This window comes from Sciurus carolinensis, chromosome 11, assembly GCF_902686445.1.
Source record: "Sciurus carolinensis chromosome 11, mSciCar1.2, whole genome shotgun sequence".
NCBI lineage: Eukaryota > Metazoa > Chordata > Mammalia > Rodentia > Sciuridae > Sciurus > Sciurus carolinensis.
Window position 1 is genome coordinate 15791649 of NC_062223.1, and position 18576 is coordinate 15810224.

The window sequence follows — 18576 nt, forward strand, 5'->3', positions numbered from 1 at the left end:
CTAAAATCCAAAAAACAAACAAACAAGAAAAACTGATTACCATGTACAAATACTATGTTAAAATACATTCTATTGTCATGTATAACTAGAGAACAAAAAAAAATTAAAAGAAAAAACTGACCATACCAAATGCTGGTGAAGATGGAGAAACAGGATCTCTCATTTACGGTTGATGGGGATGCAAAATGATAGTTACTTTAGTAGACAGTTTGGCAGATTCTTACAAAGCTAAACATTCTTTTGCTATATGACCCATCAGTTGCAGTCCTTAGTATTTACCCAACTGAGTTGAAAACTTAACATTCATACAAAAACTGGTACACAAGTGTTTGCAGAAACTTTATTCATAATCACCCAGAATTAGAAGTAACTAAGATATATTTTGAAAGGTGAGCAAATAAACAAATTATTGTAAATCCATTTAGTGGTATATTATCCAGTGATAAGAAGAAATGATTTATCAAGCTATAAAATACACACACAGAAACCTTCTAAATGAAATAAATCAAACTGAAAATGCTATATACTATATGACTATACTTATATATCATTCTGCAAAAAGTAAAACTATAAAGGCAATTAAAAAATCAGTGACTGCCAGGGGTATAGGAAAGAGGAAAAGGATAAGTAGGTGAAGCACAGGGAAATTTTAGGGAGATGAAACTACTCTGTATGACATTGCAAGGGTGGATACATGACATCATGCACTTGCTAAAACCTATAGAACTTGATGGCACAGAGGGAATCAGTATGTACAAATTTAAAAATTCATTTAGGAGGTCAAAAGATCAAAGGGAAGAATGAATATAGGCTGTGACAAGAGAATCTAAATAAATGCCAAAAAGCCATTAGTTGTTGAAGTTATTTCTCATCTAGATACATTTTGTTCCTGTGCTTTACCACTGAACCACATCCCCAGCCCTTTTTATTTTTATTTTGAGACAGGGTCTTATTAAGTTATTGAGGGTCCTGCTAAGTTGCTCAGGTCACCCTGAAATTTGCAATTCCCCTGCCTCAGCGCCTTGAGTTTCCAGGATTACAGTTCTGCACCACTGTGCCAGTTGTATATCAGAATTAAACAGTTAAGTAAATGACTAAGGCGTGATCAGAACCATATTTTCCATGGTTGGAGTAGGAAATTTACAGATAAGCAAGGGAAGGAAGGAAAAATGATCCACGTGGTTATGGATCTAGATGGAATTAAGGTTCTCCATGAGTTCATACTGATGTTCATAAATGATGGAATATATAAATGGGGAAAAGAGACAAATCTCCCATGCAAAATGATCCCAAATAAATTATGTAGATTCTCCAGCAGTCCCCCACATAAGGAAGGAGAACCTAAGTCTCCACTTCACAAACATGGGCTGTGCATAGTAACTTCCTTCCAAAGACTACCATGTAGGGAAAGTGGAGAAACCTGATAAACACCATTTCATTCAGGTGAGAAAGACCAGCACCAATAACGATGGGTCATGTTGACAGTATGATCCCTTGGTAGGGTGAGAATGATACTTTATACTATAACCTTCCTCCCCAGAACCCACAAGCCCGTCTAACCAGAAAAGCATCTGACAATTCTAATAGATACCAAAATGCCTGACCTAACTGTAAAGGTCATCAAAAACAAGAAGTTTGAGAAACTGTCCCAGCCAAGAGGAGCCCAAGGACATGAGAGTTACATGTGATATGTACACTGGGTGGGATCTTGGAACAGAAAAAAGGACATCAGGTTAAAAAAAAACAAAAAAAAAAACGGAAATCAAAACCTTGTCCTCACAGCCTGTTCATATGGGAAGAGTGGATGTCACTTCTGACTGTCCAGAACAAGTCAGAAAGTCTGACAAGCGTAGTGATATGAGAATTTCAGAAATTGTAGAAGATTTTGTTTGTGATATTTCTTTTTTTTATGGTTTTTTTGTTTCCCATACAAAAGTATGTTTTTAACAGTATTAACAATAACAATTGTGATATTTCTTTTGTGATATTTCTAACCAAGCATTTAACTCGTCAGTTAACATTAACAGTGCTATATTTTGCTCCTGATTCACCCACACATTTTCCTAAGCATTTCTTTTCCATGTGTCAGATATTGGGGATAATTAGTAAACAAGTTTAAACTCCTGCTCTGAAGCAAGTGAATTCAGGGAAAAGAATCGAACAATGAAAAAAATCAATGATTACAGGACATTGTTGTCATAAACTGTTGCTTGATCTTATCAATTCTTCACTTTGCTTGACTTTAAAATAGGGGTAACTGTCTACCTCATAGGGTTGCTAGCATTTATTTCTCCATGGGACAGAAAAGTGGCAGGTACACGGGAAGTGGTCTACAATATCAATTATCATTATGTTTTATGAAATTGACCACTGTGGAAGTTAGATAATCATTATCATTGCCTATGGAATAACATAGGCAAGTCCCTTAAAATTGGCAAGTGGACTGAATTCTCACCAGTCCTCAGTCCTCTAGACTCTGCATTTCTACATCCTGTCGACTAAGAAATATGTCATTATACCATTTTTTATGGTTTTGCTTAATATCAGAAAGGACAGAAGACATAGAAGAGCCAAACTCAATGATATGAGCATCCTCATTTGGTATCTGACAAGTAGTGCCAGCCATATGCATGGCCACCAAGGAGCCTTTGGAATCAAATACCGGGGAGCCAGAAGACCCGAAAAAGAAGGTGGTGTCATAGGTAATCACATCAGGGTTTTGAAGCATTTCCTGGAAGCTTATTTGAGTGTACATATGGATAAAAGCTTCTCTCATCTGAAACTTTTCCTGACATTTCTTTTCTCGTTCACCCTGAGGGATCACAACACAGGCATCAGTATGCTTCTTTTCTCCATTGGGATGGCCAATGATATATATCAAACCACTCCATGGTACAGGACCAATTCCATTATAAAGACCCACAGGTACTTCTTGTCCATTTTCCTTCAGTTTCAGGACAGCGTAGTCAAGAGTTTTATCAGATATCTCAAACCAAGGTTCAATGCAAAAGCATTTGTTTCCTTCAGCTGGGAACTCTTCATAATCAAATGTCACCCTTACACATTGACTGATGATGTCGGCCCACTTACTTGGCTCTATTCCTTCTCCCACGATGTCGTTGATTACATGCCGACAAGTGAAAATGTACGGTTCTTTAAAAACAAAGCAGGTGGCAGAACCTCCATTTCCATTATTGTTCCAGAATATGTACCCAACAGAGTCACTGAGACGAGAAAGAAGTTTGATTATTTTCACTGGAGTCGAGTTTTTTGTCTGTTTCCCAAAGTTTGTTCTATGCAATTTAAATAGAGAAGTTTTCCTCTTTCTTTTTTTCATTTTTTCCTTCAAGTTTTCCCTGATGTTTTCACTTTCTATTTTCAAACTGGGATACTCTTCCACAAGGTACTCTTTCAACACACGGGTGTTTCTTTCCTCTAACTCAGAGTTTTGAGCAGCTGTGGTCGCCGTAGGGTTCATTCCTGTCTCAGCCTCAACCTGAAAGAGCTTACCCTCTAACTCATCAATCGGCTGAGTGTTTTCTACAATGGAGTCCAGGTTACTAATGAGTTTCCAACTGTCGCTCTCCAAAAAGGGAAGAAACCTTCCGTCCTTGCACAGGGCATCCTTGACGGTTTCTCCTTTGAAACCATAGACGCAGAGTTTGTACCCTTCTTTGTGAAGTTCCCCACGCTTCAGGATTCTTTTTCTGCTCTTCCCAATGGCGTGAATGTAAAATTTGACCACGTCCGTAGATTCCTGGTCATGCCGGCCAAATACTTGGCCACCATATTTCTGCTTGCTTTTGCTTTTGGAAAATTCAATTACCACGTGGCTGCTTTCAGGAAGACAACTGAGCGGCATTCCGAGGTTGAGGTACCCTTCGATTCCTTCTCTGCCACACACCAGCATTTCCTTGCCTGGCCGAGCTTCCATCTCTTCTCTGACAGCATCAAGGGTGTTAAGTGCCGCCTGCAAGCTGCCCCTCTCGCTGTGTGTGAGCACGTATTTCATGTTTTTGTTTTTCCTAAGGTTTACATCCAAGGTAATGTTAATGATCTTGTTTGGAGATGTGGTCTGGACTTTTGGATTTTTCCTGGGTGAGTGGGAACTTTGATCCTGGGTATTAGTTATATCTCTTGGCTTTTTTCTAGATTCCAACTTCATTTGAGCAATGCTAGAATTATTCTGCTCTTCTTTTGGGACCTAAAAATAAATGTTAAAAGAAAAATGTTAGATACTTTAAGACTCTGAATATAACCCTAGTTTTGTGTGTGTGTGTGTGTGTGTGTTGTTTCTTTTTTAAATATGCAAGTCACAGAATTTCTCTGGGAAACTCAGAACCAATCTCGAAAGACCATTGAATAGAATTAAGTCAGTTTAACTTGGGATCCAAAATATAAGCCGAGCTGCCTGTCACATCAGTCAGATAAGCTCATCATATGATACACTGATGCATTTTTTTGAGACATATGCTTAAAAAGCTACCACCTTCTTTATAGTGTTATTGCATATCTTACTTACTATTTTCAGATATTTTACTTTTTATTTTTATCAAGCACAATGATGAATCACACTAAAAATTTTACTCTTAAAACACCAAATTCAGCAAGAATAAGTTACCTTGATTTATTTCCAGGCATTACATGTCAAACAAAATTCTCATTCATTAACTAATTATCTGGTCATAAAAATAGTTATTTCTAATAATGAATACATTCATTCACCCAGAATCATCATTTAAAAAACTCAAACTGTTTCCTCTATGACATGAATTAATCCCTAAATCCTATGAATTGAGAAGAAACAAATGTAGCCTTTCTGCCCTTTTGATGAAGTAACTGTGGTACAGAAAGTTTTTCTTGTTAGTGCCTTTCTAGCCTCACATAATCACCACCAAATGAAGTGAGTGTCAGAACTCCAACACTTCGTCTAATATTCTTTTTTTTTTTTTTTTTTCGGTACTGGGGATCGAACCCAGGGCCTCATGCTTGCAAGGGCAAGCACTCTACCAGCTGAGCTATCTCCCCAGCCCTCGCCTAATATTCTTTTCCATGAGACCAAACATTTTTTGGGGGGGTAAAATTTGCATTCATGACACTCATTTTTATAGGGTATCATCTTAAGAACCAGGAGTGGGGGAAGGGGAAGGAAGTAAAGAAAGAGGATTAATCAAACAGCACAAAAATCAATGAAAAATCAGGATCAATTGCTTCCTATGTTTAAAAGGTACAATTTTCGGAAATCCTACTCATTATGGTGAGGGTGTGGACAGGCCTGGGGTCATATGCTAGCAAGCAAGGTCAAAGCTAGGATCGTCCTAAAGACTGAGCCTAACATCATTGTGCCCCACAGCCTAGCAATATGACTTGCATGTAACAGGTTAAACTTGTTAAATACTAGTAGTCTGGGTCAAGTCTGGGTCCAACTTGTCAAAGGATTCTTGGGCACGTATAAACACTTTTGAAAGGGAACATATTAAAGGTAAACTCCTTTTATCTGACTAACATGGTTATGGTAAGAATAAACATGCAAAAAATTTTGTTTCATAAACTGTAAAGCTCTATATTATGATTATTAATTTATTATTAATTAGGTTATTATGATTCAATAGATCAGCCATACTTGGAATGATATTTCTAAGCATGAAGTAGATTAATTTTGCTTTTGTTTTACTCACAGTTTAATATACTTATTTGGTTTTTATTGTTGTCCAGGAAGTATTACAACAGCTTTTTTTAAAAATTAAGGGTTAGTATGACATGGCCAAAATTATATCACAACTTCCTTGCCCACTGCCACTCCAATAAAGTGGATGAGAAAGATTTTAACTTATGTAATATTTCTAATATACAATAGGACATTTTCTTGGCAGGAAGAATTATGCAAAACAGACCCAAGGATGGCTAAAGCTGATATTGGCATATTCCACAAATAGTATTTAGAAACATACCTGAGGAAAATAGTTATCTATTCTCTTATTTTTTTTCACATCAAACAAGTTCTTCTGTGACCTGCGTTTCTTACAGCTCATGATGACTTGATGGTTGAATAGATGGTTCAGCTGAAACACTAATTTAGAAGAGGTCCGAGTTAGAGCAGTGTCTTCATAGCTGTCATTAATTATGCAGAGGAAGAGATGAACTTTCCCCTTCAGCTCTGGCCTTGCCCTTCCCAGAGATATTAACCTAGCAAATAGTTTATCCACCATGTATAATCACTCCAACAATTACAGCTATCTTTTACAGAGCATTATGTGTCAGTCACTACACTAACCCTTTATGAAAATTATCTCTAACTGCTCACCCCAGCTACAGTAGAAAAACAGGTTATATCTAGGTTTTGCCTGGGGAAAAGAAGAGCTCAGAGAAGACAAAGCTACTCAAGTGCAGAAACAGAGTTCAAATGCAGATATTAAAACCCTACAGAGAAATCTGTAGTTGGAGAATTCAAGTGTATTCTACTTACATTATTGTTAAAATCTGGTCTGTATGTAAGGTGGGGATGCAAGAGATGGTAAAACTATAGGGAAAAGCATAGGAAAGGAATTGCTTAGTACCCTGAAGATATAAGAAATTTGGACTAGGATTTCAAAAAGAAATTTGAAACGTTCACCTAGGATGATAGGAGATTGAGTTACTGCTTCATTATTTTGTCCGAAGAAGAATTTCACCTTCTTCCTTTCCTCTGATGTCTCTCCAGAAAAGAATGAGAAATTTAAATAAAATAGTGATAATTGCCATTAGAAGGCTAAATACCACAGAGGGCAGCAGCCTTGTCTGTCTTCAGGACCTCCAAATCTAAAACAATGTCTGGCATATGGCGGCCCTCAATAAAGACACATTAATCAAGATACACTCAGTGAATGAATGGAGTGGGCAGATGGTATACTATGCCCTGTTTTAAGTGTTTTTCATAAACTACTTCATATAATTCTTAAAACCTATGAGATTAGTCCCATTTTGCCAATAAAGAATCTGAACACCTAGAGAGAATAAATTTTTATACAAGATCACAAAATTCTAGAGAGTATACTTTTGAGATATTTTATTCCCAATTAAAATAACTAAATTAAAGGCAAAAAAAAGAAAAAGAATATTTTTAACGGAGGGGGCTGGGGATATAACCCAGTTCATAGAGTGCCTGCCTGTCAAGCACAAGGCCCTGGATTCAATCCCCAGTACCGAAAAAAAAAAAAAAAAAAAAAAGAATATTTTTAATGGAAAGAGAGGGGAAGAAAATGGTATAATGAACCTCTGGCACACCTTTCACATATAGTTAGTAACTGCTCTTTTCTTTTTATAAATTTACATTACGTTTTTATTTTACTAGATGATTTTGCAGTTAGAGAGAGAACATTTTAACCCTAATTATCACTTTCCCCCAGTACTTCCTCTTTCCCTTCCCTCCTTCTTCCTCCTGATCCCCTTCTTCTACTCCACTCTTCTCCCTTCTGTTTTCAGGAGATTCCCCACTGACTTTTTAATTTCTTATTTCTCTCTAGCTCCAGCATATGAGAGAAAACCTTCGACCCTTGACTTCTGAGTCTGGCCTATTTCACTTAGTATGATGTTTTCCAGTTATATTCATGTACCAACAAATGACATAATTACATTCTTCTTTATGGATGGGTAAAAGTCCATTGTATTTATATACCACATTTTCTTTATCCATTCAATTGCTGATGGACACCTAGACTATCTCTATAACTTGGCTATTGGTATATTTTCTTTTCTAAAAATAAAGGACCTTTTCTTATATAATCACAATTCTAATTTGTTAATACCAAAATCCAGTTGAGGTACGCAAGTTGCATTTAATTATGTCTTTTAAGGCTTTTTATTCTAGAAAAAGCATGGAATTGTTGAAAAACCTGTAGAATGTTCACCTCCTGGCTTGTTTCTTCCCATTATCATTTAACTTATGCACTATCCTCTGTACTTTTTGTCAGGTGGAAGTTATTGAAAGACCGTGTTTACTTCACTATGGTGCAGGAACTTCTCAATTACTGGTAATGAGTTTCTAAGGAAATTCAGTTAGCCTATGTGAACCTTAGTTTCCTGTTTGTAAAAAGAGGCAATTATTTTAAACAAGATAAGGAATATGAAAATGTACTATATCAATGTTAGTATTTGTAAGAACATCTGAGCTCAACTATATGATTGCCACTTCCCAGTTTCATGACCTCTGCTGTATTAATTAACTACTTCCTGTCTCATTTTCCTCACCCTAAAATGAGAGCTGTGTTAGTATTAACTTCCGGTGTTGTGAAGATTAAAAAGTATCCTTTAGAACAGTGAATGTCATTTAATAGGTTGCCCAGCAAATATTACTACCAGTACTATATCAGTGTCATTACACTTAACCAAAGGGACACTTTTTAAACAGAAAAGAAGGCGGGGGGGGGGGGGCGGGTGCTACAGACAGAAAAATAGTTGAGGTATTGGTCGGTGCCGTAATATCTTTGAAGGCAGAAATTTATTGCTTAACAAGTAAGAAAATTTGGGTGAGGCACTGTTGATGATGACTCATCTAATGAAGTTGGAGAAAGAAGTTGCTTCAGAAGTAATTAACACACACACTACAATAGGAAAACAAAGCAAGCGGAAAGAAATACGAATTTTAGGATTACTGGCAGGTATATGAGCAACAGCAGTGTAAAAGGCCACGAGGTTAAGAATACACCCAAATACCTGCCCCCCATACGGGTTCCAGTGTCCAGACTGAAATATGTCATATCAAAATGTGAAGGGCCTTTACAGCTACCCTGTTTTATAGTGGGACAAGTCACGGTTCTACTCACCTAAAGGACTTGCTTTACTTCCTACAGCAATGGGATAAAAGCGATACGACCAGTCCTGGATCCCATCTTCACCTGACAGTTCCCCTGGAACTTCTCATTCTCTTTTCTCTTTCCCCCTTCCCCCTCTTCCCTTCCTTGCTTCTGGTCTCTCTGTCCGCGCCCCCACCCCAAGTCCCCACTCCTCTCTTACAGTCTCTTTACTCCGGCTCGCTCCTGCGCGCTCGCTGGCTTTCACTCTTTCTCTGGCTCAGCCACTCTTTCCAGAGACAGGGATCACGGCCGATCCAAGCCTCGTCCTAGTCCGCCACGTAGCTCCTCCTTCCAGCACAGAGTGGGGCAAGACAGAATCACTGAAATATAAACCTGTGCCCTCCAGACCCTCCAGCTGGACGACGCTTCGGGCCCTGGTGGCTGGGCCTCCAGCCCCATCCCCTTCCAGACCCAGAAGCTCCAGCGCGCCCGCGCCCACCCCGCGGAGCCACCTGCGGGCTCACTCACCCCGGGCTCCCGCCCACAGGCAGGCTCACCGACTCTGCGGGCTCGCTGAGCGCGGCGCGCCGGGCACACTCACAGCACCTGCACTCAAATCCCGCGCCAGCGCGCGGACCCGCAGAGGCGCAGCCAGTCCGGCCAATGAGAGTGCGCCCCCTGGAACTCGGATTAGACCAGAACGGGCGGAGGCGGGACTAAGGGGTTGAAAGGACCGCCCACCTTTCTGTGAGTGGCTGTCTCGCCTGCCATTTGGATACTTTCTTTCACTTCTGCGCCTGGCAGGCCTCTCAACTCCTAAACTACCCCCTCTCCCACGGCCATCGCTCTCAGTTCCTTGCTTTTTCCGACCACTGGGGAAAAAGTGAGACTGGCTTTCCCGCCCCAGGTCGCTCTCGAGGGACGCATCCGATTTGGGGTTTATTTCAGACCGCGCCATCAGTCTAACACAAAACCTTCTGCACGTCTCAGTCGTCGGGCGAGTCCCGGGAAACACATGGAACAGGGCCCATGACTGTTCGCTTCCCTGTGAAGTTTTCTTCTACCGAAATACCACAAAAAGTTACAAGAACAGAGACAAACGGCGTTGTTGATAATAATAAGGCCGATTTTCGCCAGCCATACGAGTTTTTTTTTTTTTAATCCGAGTAGATAATTTACAAGGATTACTTAAAAGATTTCCTTACTCTTAGGAACAAAATAGATTCAGCACTTGGGAAGCGCAACGAAAAGAAATCGGATTTTAACCTAATGCAACAGCTACTTTACCCACCTTTGAAGGCAGAGGGCTCTTGGAGACAAGGTCCAAGGGACCTCAGCAGAGAACACTGATTCCGAGTTGAGGGTGTTGGTTAAGGCTGTGGAGGAAGCTGATTGGGTCTTACAGGGGTCTTGAAGAATGTCAAATGTCTGCTCTCAGAAATGTCATCGAGGCACCTGCTGATAAGACAAAGCCAAGCTTACTGTTCATGAGGTAATGGAGACAATAGCTTGACAGCATTTTTGTGGTGTCCTGGTGAGGGAAAAGCAAGGCTGGGCTAAATATTGAGCTTATGATGTCTGGTTTAAACCCGCTCTTTAATGTGTGGTGTGTGTGTGTTGGGGGGGGGGGTAGTTAGGATTGGATAAGGATTGGGTAATAGTTTAGGATTGCTAGATATAACCAAAGCTAGGATCCTGAGACAAAGGTTCAAGAAATCTTGAGTTGCAACCTGTTCTTTGATATTTTCTATTGAAGAGTGGTTGGATCGTTGAGGAAGTTACTGGAATAAAAAAAAAAAATTGCAACTTTTTAATTTCCTGGCAGAACGTGCCTGGAATAATAAATTTATATTGATGAAAACAGGACAAGCAAGTTATGTGAGTTTAGATGGTTTCAGTTCTCAAAATGGTGAACGTACCTGAGAATGAAATTAACATTCGTTACTTACTCCGAGTATTTTATCCTGAAAAGAAAATCACTCACGAAAACACATTTGAGATGATTTGTTTGCCGAACACCGAATTTGGACACAGAGAAGTTGATCTTAGAAAATATTTTTGCAAAAATGAACCTTAGCTCGAAAAGACATCAGTTCTTCTAAAATGAGAACAAGCTGTCTGGTAAGCGCTGCAAAAGAAATACATCGTTTCACTTTGTCGCGGTTCTTTTTTACTTTCCCAGGAACGGCACTCAGAACCCACTTCAGAAATGACAGCATCCAGGAATACAGGGATTTTTTCCCTCCCGCTCTCACCAGCCTGAGGATTTTCTGCCAATGAATTCTCTCAAAATTCCAGGTTGGCCCAGAACTAAAGTGGGTAACTTACCAAAGAGGAAGAGTCCGTTCCAAGTTCAGCGATTAACTCGCCTTGGGGGACCTTTCCCTCCAACACTAGAATCCCGCGCTTCGGAGAACTCAAACCGCGTAGGAAATGACGCTTCTGGCCAACGGACGGAGAGATCCTGAGGTCACCTTCTCTTTTTAGACAGCAACTCGCCTACTCGGATGCCAATTGGCCGCTCTCGGGCCACCAAGTAGAGAGGCGGGTCAAAGTGGGGGAGCGCTCCCGCTCTTTTTCCCTCAGCGCTACTCTTTATCGCGGCCAGAGTGACCACGCCCCATAACTTCATTGCCGATTGCGTCACACCTGCTTCTTTTCTTCCTGTTTCTCTAGTCTGGAGTATTAAAAAGACCCCAATGGGGATGGAGGTGGGTTAGGCTGGGCGGCGTTTACAGGGAGTGGGACGCGAGACCCTGGGAGCCGAGAGGACTGTCGCGGACCTGCAGCTGCGTAAACCGAGCAAGGTGCGTGGACACCAGCCGGGTTCATAGGGGGCGGGAAAGTGGCTCCAGGGTGCCCAGCAGTCACCGATAAGGGAGGAGGCGAAGTGACACCCGCTCCACAGCAGAATCTGCGCCAACACTCAGTGGGCACGGTGGCTGGGTGGGCATGAGGGAAGCGGGAAGTTCGAGCTATTGGTCGCTTCCCGCGAGTCAACATCCCCAGGAATATGAAAATCAAGAAGCAGCTACAGATGTAGGCAGAGTAAACGCCCTTGTCCTAGATCGATTTTCCGAACATGTGCAGACATCTACAATCCTGAAGAAGAAGATGGTATAGACTCCGGAAATATACATCAAAACTGATGACCAAAGAAGATTGGGAAAAGCTTTCAAGGCAGCCTACACACAGGACCGGCATTCAAAGGTGCCGGTATCCAAGGACGTAAGTATCCAATGATGTGTTGCAGAAGGGAATAAGGGTCACAATAGTGACAACTTTTTATGCAGTCGACAGAAGGATATATGATGCATATAAAGCAACAATTTTGAAAGGTGTGTTTAGTTACTGCCATACTGTGAGAATTTTGGAAAACTGACCCAAAGATACACATGATGCACCCAGAGTGGATAAAACGACTGTTTTGTCTTCTGTGGGTCTGGGGTTTAAGAATCATTGCTCTGTTAAAAAAAAAAAAAAAAAAAAAAAATCCCCAATTATATAAAAAGTTTCTTCACTTACTTCTCTTCTTTGAATCTTCAGCAATTTGCACACTCCTGCCAGTAGTGCATGCCATGATCACCAAAGAATAAGGATTTGACTGATTTTTTTTTTTTTTTTTCATTGCAGATTCTGGGACAGTGACAAATTTCAATGACCATTAAGAGATGGTAAAGAATACTGAGGTTGAAATTGTCGGTCAATCTGAAGACACTGTTTTCAAGAGCTGTCCTGGTAGTTCCAAACACTGAAGAACTTCCTACCATTTGAGCTGAATTGCTAGTATTTCATACACTTTTGAAATATTGGCCAGAAGTTAAGAATCTCAGAAAGCAGCAAACACTATTGTTGGATTGTAGATATTAGAGTAGGTCTTATGATGATAGCATAGAGCACTAAGAATGTGTTCATGCCACTGGGAAGTGTTTTCTCTGGTGGATTTTATTTCTCTTTCTCTCTCTGCCATTTTTACATTTCAATGCATAAGCAAAGTAGTGATTTAGTAGACAACAGGCTTAACATCTTTCGAGAACATGAATGTGAAGAATTCAACAGGTTGACAAAACTCTCAATCCACAAAATGAAGATTCACTATTAATCTTATTCAAATGATTTTGATAGATTGAAATGTTAGTACACGAAAAGATAACAGGAGGTTTATAGGATACATAAAATGTGTTCTAACACCTGTGTAACTAAACCTACCATGTAGCAAGATATCTATCACATTCTTTCTGAAATCTTCATATAATTTTGTATATTTTAGTAAAATTTACTTTTAAAACATTTCTGGCTTTGTAAATTATGTGTTGGTTTAAGGGGGAAAGGTTATAAATGAACCGATAATTCTGAAACCTTATATATGTGCAATACAATATATCATGGCTTTAGGTAAAAGGAAAATATCTTTTTTTTTTTTTTTTTTTTTTTTTTTTGAGGGATGAAAACTTCTTTTCACACGGTTTCTTCATGGTACGTACATCTTATTCCTCAAGAAAGATGTAACAAATTATTCTTCTGACACCAGGAAGAGATGACGTTCATTTCAATTCGAGTTCAAAGGCACAGTGAGATAGGACTCCTAGGAGCTAAAGTTCAGTGGCTGGAGCTGGGTCCAGTGTGAGAGAGTAAAACTCTCACGAAGGGGCTTGGCATAGACTTCTCCGGGGCGGGACTGGCCCCACTAGTATTTGGGAGGCTCTGAACAGCCGGGTGACAGCATGCAGGGACCTTCCTTTGTAGGAAAGGCCATGTCAGCAGTGCACTAAATAGTTCTGACCCAAACGCAGCAGCGCAAGAATCCGTAGCGGACGCGCGGGCTGGCGTGACCTCTGCAGTTCCCGGTACTGCACGTCGCAAAACCCCAGCAGCGCGCATCGCTCCCAGTCAAGCAAATATCCCGCCTTGAACCTCAGAGAATTGTTTGGGGGCAGGGGTGGTGGCCATACCTGGACCCATCTTTTGTCTGGTCAGGGCTGTGCTTAATTCGCCTTCGTCTTATTTGTTCCTCACACCCACTTCTTTGGGGTAGGTGTGACTTTGCCCCATTTCACACATTACGTAAGAGATTAATTTGCTAGAGGACACCGAAATAGCGGAAAAGGGAAAGGGATTGTTGGAAAGATTTTAACTTCAGAGTCTTAACATTCTCTTAGGATCCTGCAGGGAGACTTTTGGCCAAGTCTCAGTTCCTTCATTTGTAAATCAAAGAGGTTGATCCAGATCCGTGTTTCCCCCAATTTTAGGGTCCTTAAGAACTACGTGGGACAGTCATTTTTTTTAATGTCTATTTTGGAGCCAACCTATTCTGTTATATGGTTCTACAGGTCCAGAGTGAGGTCCAGGAAACCGTGACTTTCAAAAATGATCCTGATGCCGGGCATGTTATGGCCCAGAGACTGGGGAGGCTGAGGCCAGAGGATTGCAAGTTTGAGGCCAGCCTTAGCAACTTATCAAGACACTGTCTCAAAAAATAATAAAAATAAAATAAAAATAATTAAAGAAAGGTCTAGGGGTATAGCTCAGTGGCAAAGCATCTCAGAGTTCAATTCCCAGTACACCCCCACCACCAAAAAAAATTGACCTTGGTGAGAAATTCTATTTAGACCACCGTTAAAGCCAATTGTTAACTTTTACAAACACGAAGTTCTGTTTATGTACTGTTGCAAACACATAAATTACAAATATTGACTCATTTAATTGCCATACCTGTGCAGTAGGGCAATTCTTAACTTCATATTGCAGCAAAGCAGTTTGAAACCTGTGCCCTGTTCCTAGGCTTTATTCATCTCCATTGTTAGCTCAGCCTCAGTGATCTTTGCAGCCTCAGCATCTACCTGCCCACTGTCCTCTGTGTACTTGACTAGCAGCTCCCAGGAATGAGATCAGTACAGGCTGCACCCTTGCAGGACTATCCAGACACCAGAGTGCAAACTCCAAGAACTGCATCTGGAAACCGCATCTTTACCCAGCCAAGTGCCCCACACTCTGGTGTGCTGCATTGGCACAGTAGAGATCCTCTTGTCATCTCACCAGCAAGATGTTAACCACCTCTGATTCTCTGTCCTTGGCTCTCTTTTACAAGGTTGGATGCAGCCTTTTGAAGATCAAGTTGCAAAGACAGAAAGGAAGTGCTGGGGAACCCCACTCCTGGGACTTTGCCTTGAACTGATTTATTTGCTTACAAGAAAAAGGTAACTGTCTGGATACAAGTCCCTTTAATGTGGTTTATGGGGTGACTGTCACTGAGCTTTCATTGATTTATGTCTAGGACCTGTAAACCTTAAGTATGTTTTTTTTTTTTTTTAAATCATTTGATCTTTTTGGAGGAAATTTTATGTGTGTTTCTGGTATAATGCTAATGCAAAGATGGATGTAACATCCTCCTCATCAGTCATCAGGTTACAATTTAATAGGTGAGAAAGGCAATTAAAAGGAGAGTTATAATACAGTACAGAAATAATATGGTACAAAAATGAACAGGATATTGAGGTAGCACGGAGAGGGCTTCAGGGATCCTAGCTCAGAGGTGGTGACATTTCGTTAGAGATCCCAAATTCAGGTGTGTTTGTTGTCACAAAATCTCAGGGTGTATGCATCTGGTTATTGGACATCACAATGATAAATTAGACATAAAATTCAGGTGGAGAGTAAATCTTTCTCTAACCACTTAGAACCACAGTGATCCATTTGGTGGAACCCGTCTTTGGGGCAGAGATCAGATGGCAGAAAAACAAGACTCAGGATTGGCATGAGAGAGGCAGGCTTCATCTGCATACTATTTTAAAAATAATTTTGAGCATTTGATTTGCACAATTAGAAGCTTTCATGAATCATTTTCAGTGGAGAGTTACTTGCAGCAGAAGGATCAGATGATTCAAAATTTTTAACACGTGTGTTGTAGCAGGTTGAGAACTGGGCTCCTGAATTTGTCAAGAGTAGCTTTATGGAAATCTCTAAAGATGTCACTGTGGTTAAAATTATACCATTTGTGGTGCAAATGTTACCTTTAGTTTCAATAAATCCTTCAACAGGAAATGTCAATCTACATAGTCTGGTAGAGAAAGAAGGAGTCTAATTTTAAAGTAGGACTTCATGCCCTATGATTCAGGTAATAATTTAAAAAAAAGAAAATTCTTCTCCTAAATAAGCACTGTAGGTCTTTGAATGGGCTTATAGGACAATAATTAGAGTAATGTATGTATCACTGATATTACTATTGCATACAATATTACCACATTTTCCCATTAAGTCTACATTTCTACCATCTTTTAAAATTTATTCTCCCAGTAATTCTATTTGCATTTTTTGGGGTACTGTGATCTAACTCAGGGGTGCTTTTCTATTGAACTACATTCCAAGCCTACCCCCTTTTACTTTGAGACAGGGTCTCACTAAGTTGCTGAAGCTGGCCTTGAACTTGCAATCCTCCTATCTCAACCTCCTGAGTTGCTGGAATGATAGGAGGGCACCACTGCACTAGGCATTTTTTTTACTGCATTTTCTGAAGACAAGATGAACATTCATTTTTCCACAGCAAACTTTGTCTTGTAGAAAAAATATTAGAGACCCAAGGTAATATAACCATTCTCCAAAGAGACTTCATCATCATTTTGGAAAGTGTCTTTTTGGATTGCCCATTTTGGGTTGGGGTTTCTAGCACTCACAGGTTGCTTTTATCTAATTGGGATTGCAGTGACTTCAAACTGACTTGTGTCTCTCTGCAGGCTGGGATATTTCCAGGGTGCAACCCTTTGCTCCCATAAAGATTATGTGACATTTACTATCGCCACTATCACTTGATGGGCCTTGATAGCTGAGTTTTCCTCAGCCTCACGATTCTCTTTGAATGTTGGTCAGGTACTCAGCATCTCTTCCAGGTTGACTGGTGCCTCTAAGTCAAGAGCCATGCTTACTGCGGAGCAGATCTTTTTGGGTTTCCCTCCTCATTTGCAAACTGATCCTGCTGCCTTGGTAGTACTTTGATGCCATTGCACAAATGCTGCCCAGTTGCCATCTAGATTTCCTGGTCATTTAATGTGTGTGTGTTGGGGTGTGTGTGAAAGAGTGGGTCTGAGATATCCAATTCACCATAATTAGAGGGAAACTCTGTAATTGACTTTTCATATTGCTCAATTCAAGTGGCAATTGAATTCACAACCTTCCTTATCTCACAAGTGAAATTTAGGTCATTTATTGAGAAAGACTATCCTAGAGTTTCTTTTAGAGAGAAGATATAGCATAGAATAGTGGTTACAGAGACTAGGGGTGGAAGGATGAGGAGATGATGGTCAGAGTACAAACGTACAAACTCTCAGATGCACAAGAAGAATGTGTGTGTGTGTGTGTGTGTGTGTGTAAGGTACATTGCATAGCGTGGCGAATATAATTAATAATAGAGCATCATACATTTCAAAATTGCTAAAAGAGCAAATATTAAATGTTATTGCAAAATGTTAAGCACTTAAGGGTTAAGTATTGGTTAACTACCTTGATTTAATTATTCCATGCTATATTCATATATCATAATATTACTTTGTACCATATAAAATATAATCTTAAATGATCAATTTACAATAAAAAGTGAAAAAAAAGTAATATCATAGGGGAATGATAATTGTGGGAAGCCATGTAGTAGAGAAGGGAAATGATCCCAGGGTTTTTGCTGGGACATTCCAAGAGGTATAGCTTTTCTATTCAGTTTGGTAGCTATTAGTCATATTGGACTGAGTAGTTGCAACTTATTCATCTGAACTGAGATGGACTGAAAGTATAGAAATAGACCACTGTTTTAAAAGAACTTGGAATGAAAAACCATAAAAAATCTCATTAGAGTGTATATATTCATAATATGTTGAAATGGTAACATTTTGGATTTGAATTAAACCAAATATAGTATTAAAAACTAAGAGAGGGAGAGACAGAGAGAGAAAGAGAGAGAGAGAGAGAGAGAGAGAGAGAGAGAGAGAGAGAGAGAGAGACTCTCCTTTTCTCTTACCACTGGTTGGAGAGTCACTGGGTTGGCTGGAGTTCAGTAGCCATCTTGGCCCCCTGATGCATATGGAGGATGGTGGAGTAACTTGATTGAAGAAATCTAATATCTTGACAGGCTGGAATTTCCTCAACCACAGAAGATTGTGTGCTTGTTCTATTATGTGTGAGAAAAATAAACTTTTCTTTAAGACCTTTTTTTTTTTTTTTTTTTTTTAATTTGGACAGTCCAACTAATGGCTAGTTGCAAAGGGAATACACCAACGTTCAGTTCACTTAAAAGAGATTTAATACAAGGGATCAAGGGCCAGTAATCTTTAGAATGATAAGAGCAACACTGAATTCAGGAGGGAAACACTGGAATTCTCGAGTTCAAGAACATACTTTCTCAGTTGCAATTTAGGAATCAGCAGAAATCTGCTTGAGGAAACATGCCTCTCTACACTGTCAAAGCGAACATTAGACACACGACACTGATTTTAGCTGCTGCTACTGCTGCAGCAACTTCAAGATACCAAAGAAGCTGAAGAATAGATGCTGACAACGCGGGCAACGCTACTGCTTCTGGACACTCACTTTTCTATGTCCTAGCTTTCCAGAAGATGCAGTGGAAGACGGGTTCCATTCTTCCCCACCTTGCAAATAACATGAAAATACACCTGTTTGGAGGAATCTAATTTATATTCAGAAATTAATCCATGATATTTAGCTTTTAGTATTCTGGACTCTGCACGTAAGAGAGGAAGAGAGACAAACAAGACCCTTCTTCCCTCTGCCAGAGGGGGTTAGTGATTGCTTAACTAGAGGAAAG

General features: G+C 40.1%; 1 protein-coding gene and 1 long non-coding RNA gene across 17 annotated transcripts; one reads left to right on the forward strand and one right to left on the reverse strand.

Moving 5' to 3' along the window:
• Window positions 1-322: 322 nt before the first annotated feature.
• On the reverse strand, window positions 323-11390 carry Fam111a (FAM111 trypsin like peptidase A). Of its 14 annotated transcripts, none has more exons than XM_047518419.1 (6): window positions 11100-11390; window positions 8992-10899; window positions 6614-6694; window positions 6467-6520; window positions 5952-6070; window positions 323-4204 (listed from the first exon to the last, which is right to left on the reverse strand). In XM_047518419.1, the coding sequence occupies exons 5-6, from the start codon at window positions 6030-6032 to the stop codon at window positions 2462-2464; spliced, it is 1824 nt and encodes a 607-aa protein (XP_047374375.1). In that variant the 5' UTR covers window positions 6033-6070; window positions 6467-6520; window positions 6614-6694; window positions 8992-10899; window positions 11100-11390; the 3' UTR covers window positions 323-2461. The 14 variants fall into 14 exon arrangements, with proteins under 14 accessions (XP_047374375.1, XP_047374378.1, XP_047374373.1 ...); XM_047518422.1 differs by having other exon boundaries at window positions 5952-6111; XM_047518417.1 differs by having other exon boundaries at window positions 5952-6694; window positions 8992-10226; window positions 10756-10899.
• Window positions 9917-13058, forward strand: LOC124959930 (uncharacterized). Of its 3 annotated transcripts, none has more exons than XR_007104008.1 (3): window positions 9931-10263; window positions 10954-11999; window positions 12405-13058. It is a non-coding gene; the product is annotated as an uncharacterized LOC124959930 (long non-coding RNA). The 3 variants fall into 3 exon arrangements; XR_007104009.1 differs by having other exon boundaries at window positions 9948-11578; window positions 11839-11999; XR_007104007.1 differs by having other exon boundaries at window positions 9917-11999.
• The last annotated feature ends 5518 nt before the right edge of the window (window positions 13059-18576 follow it).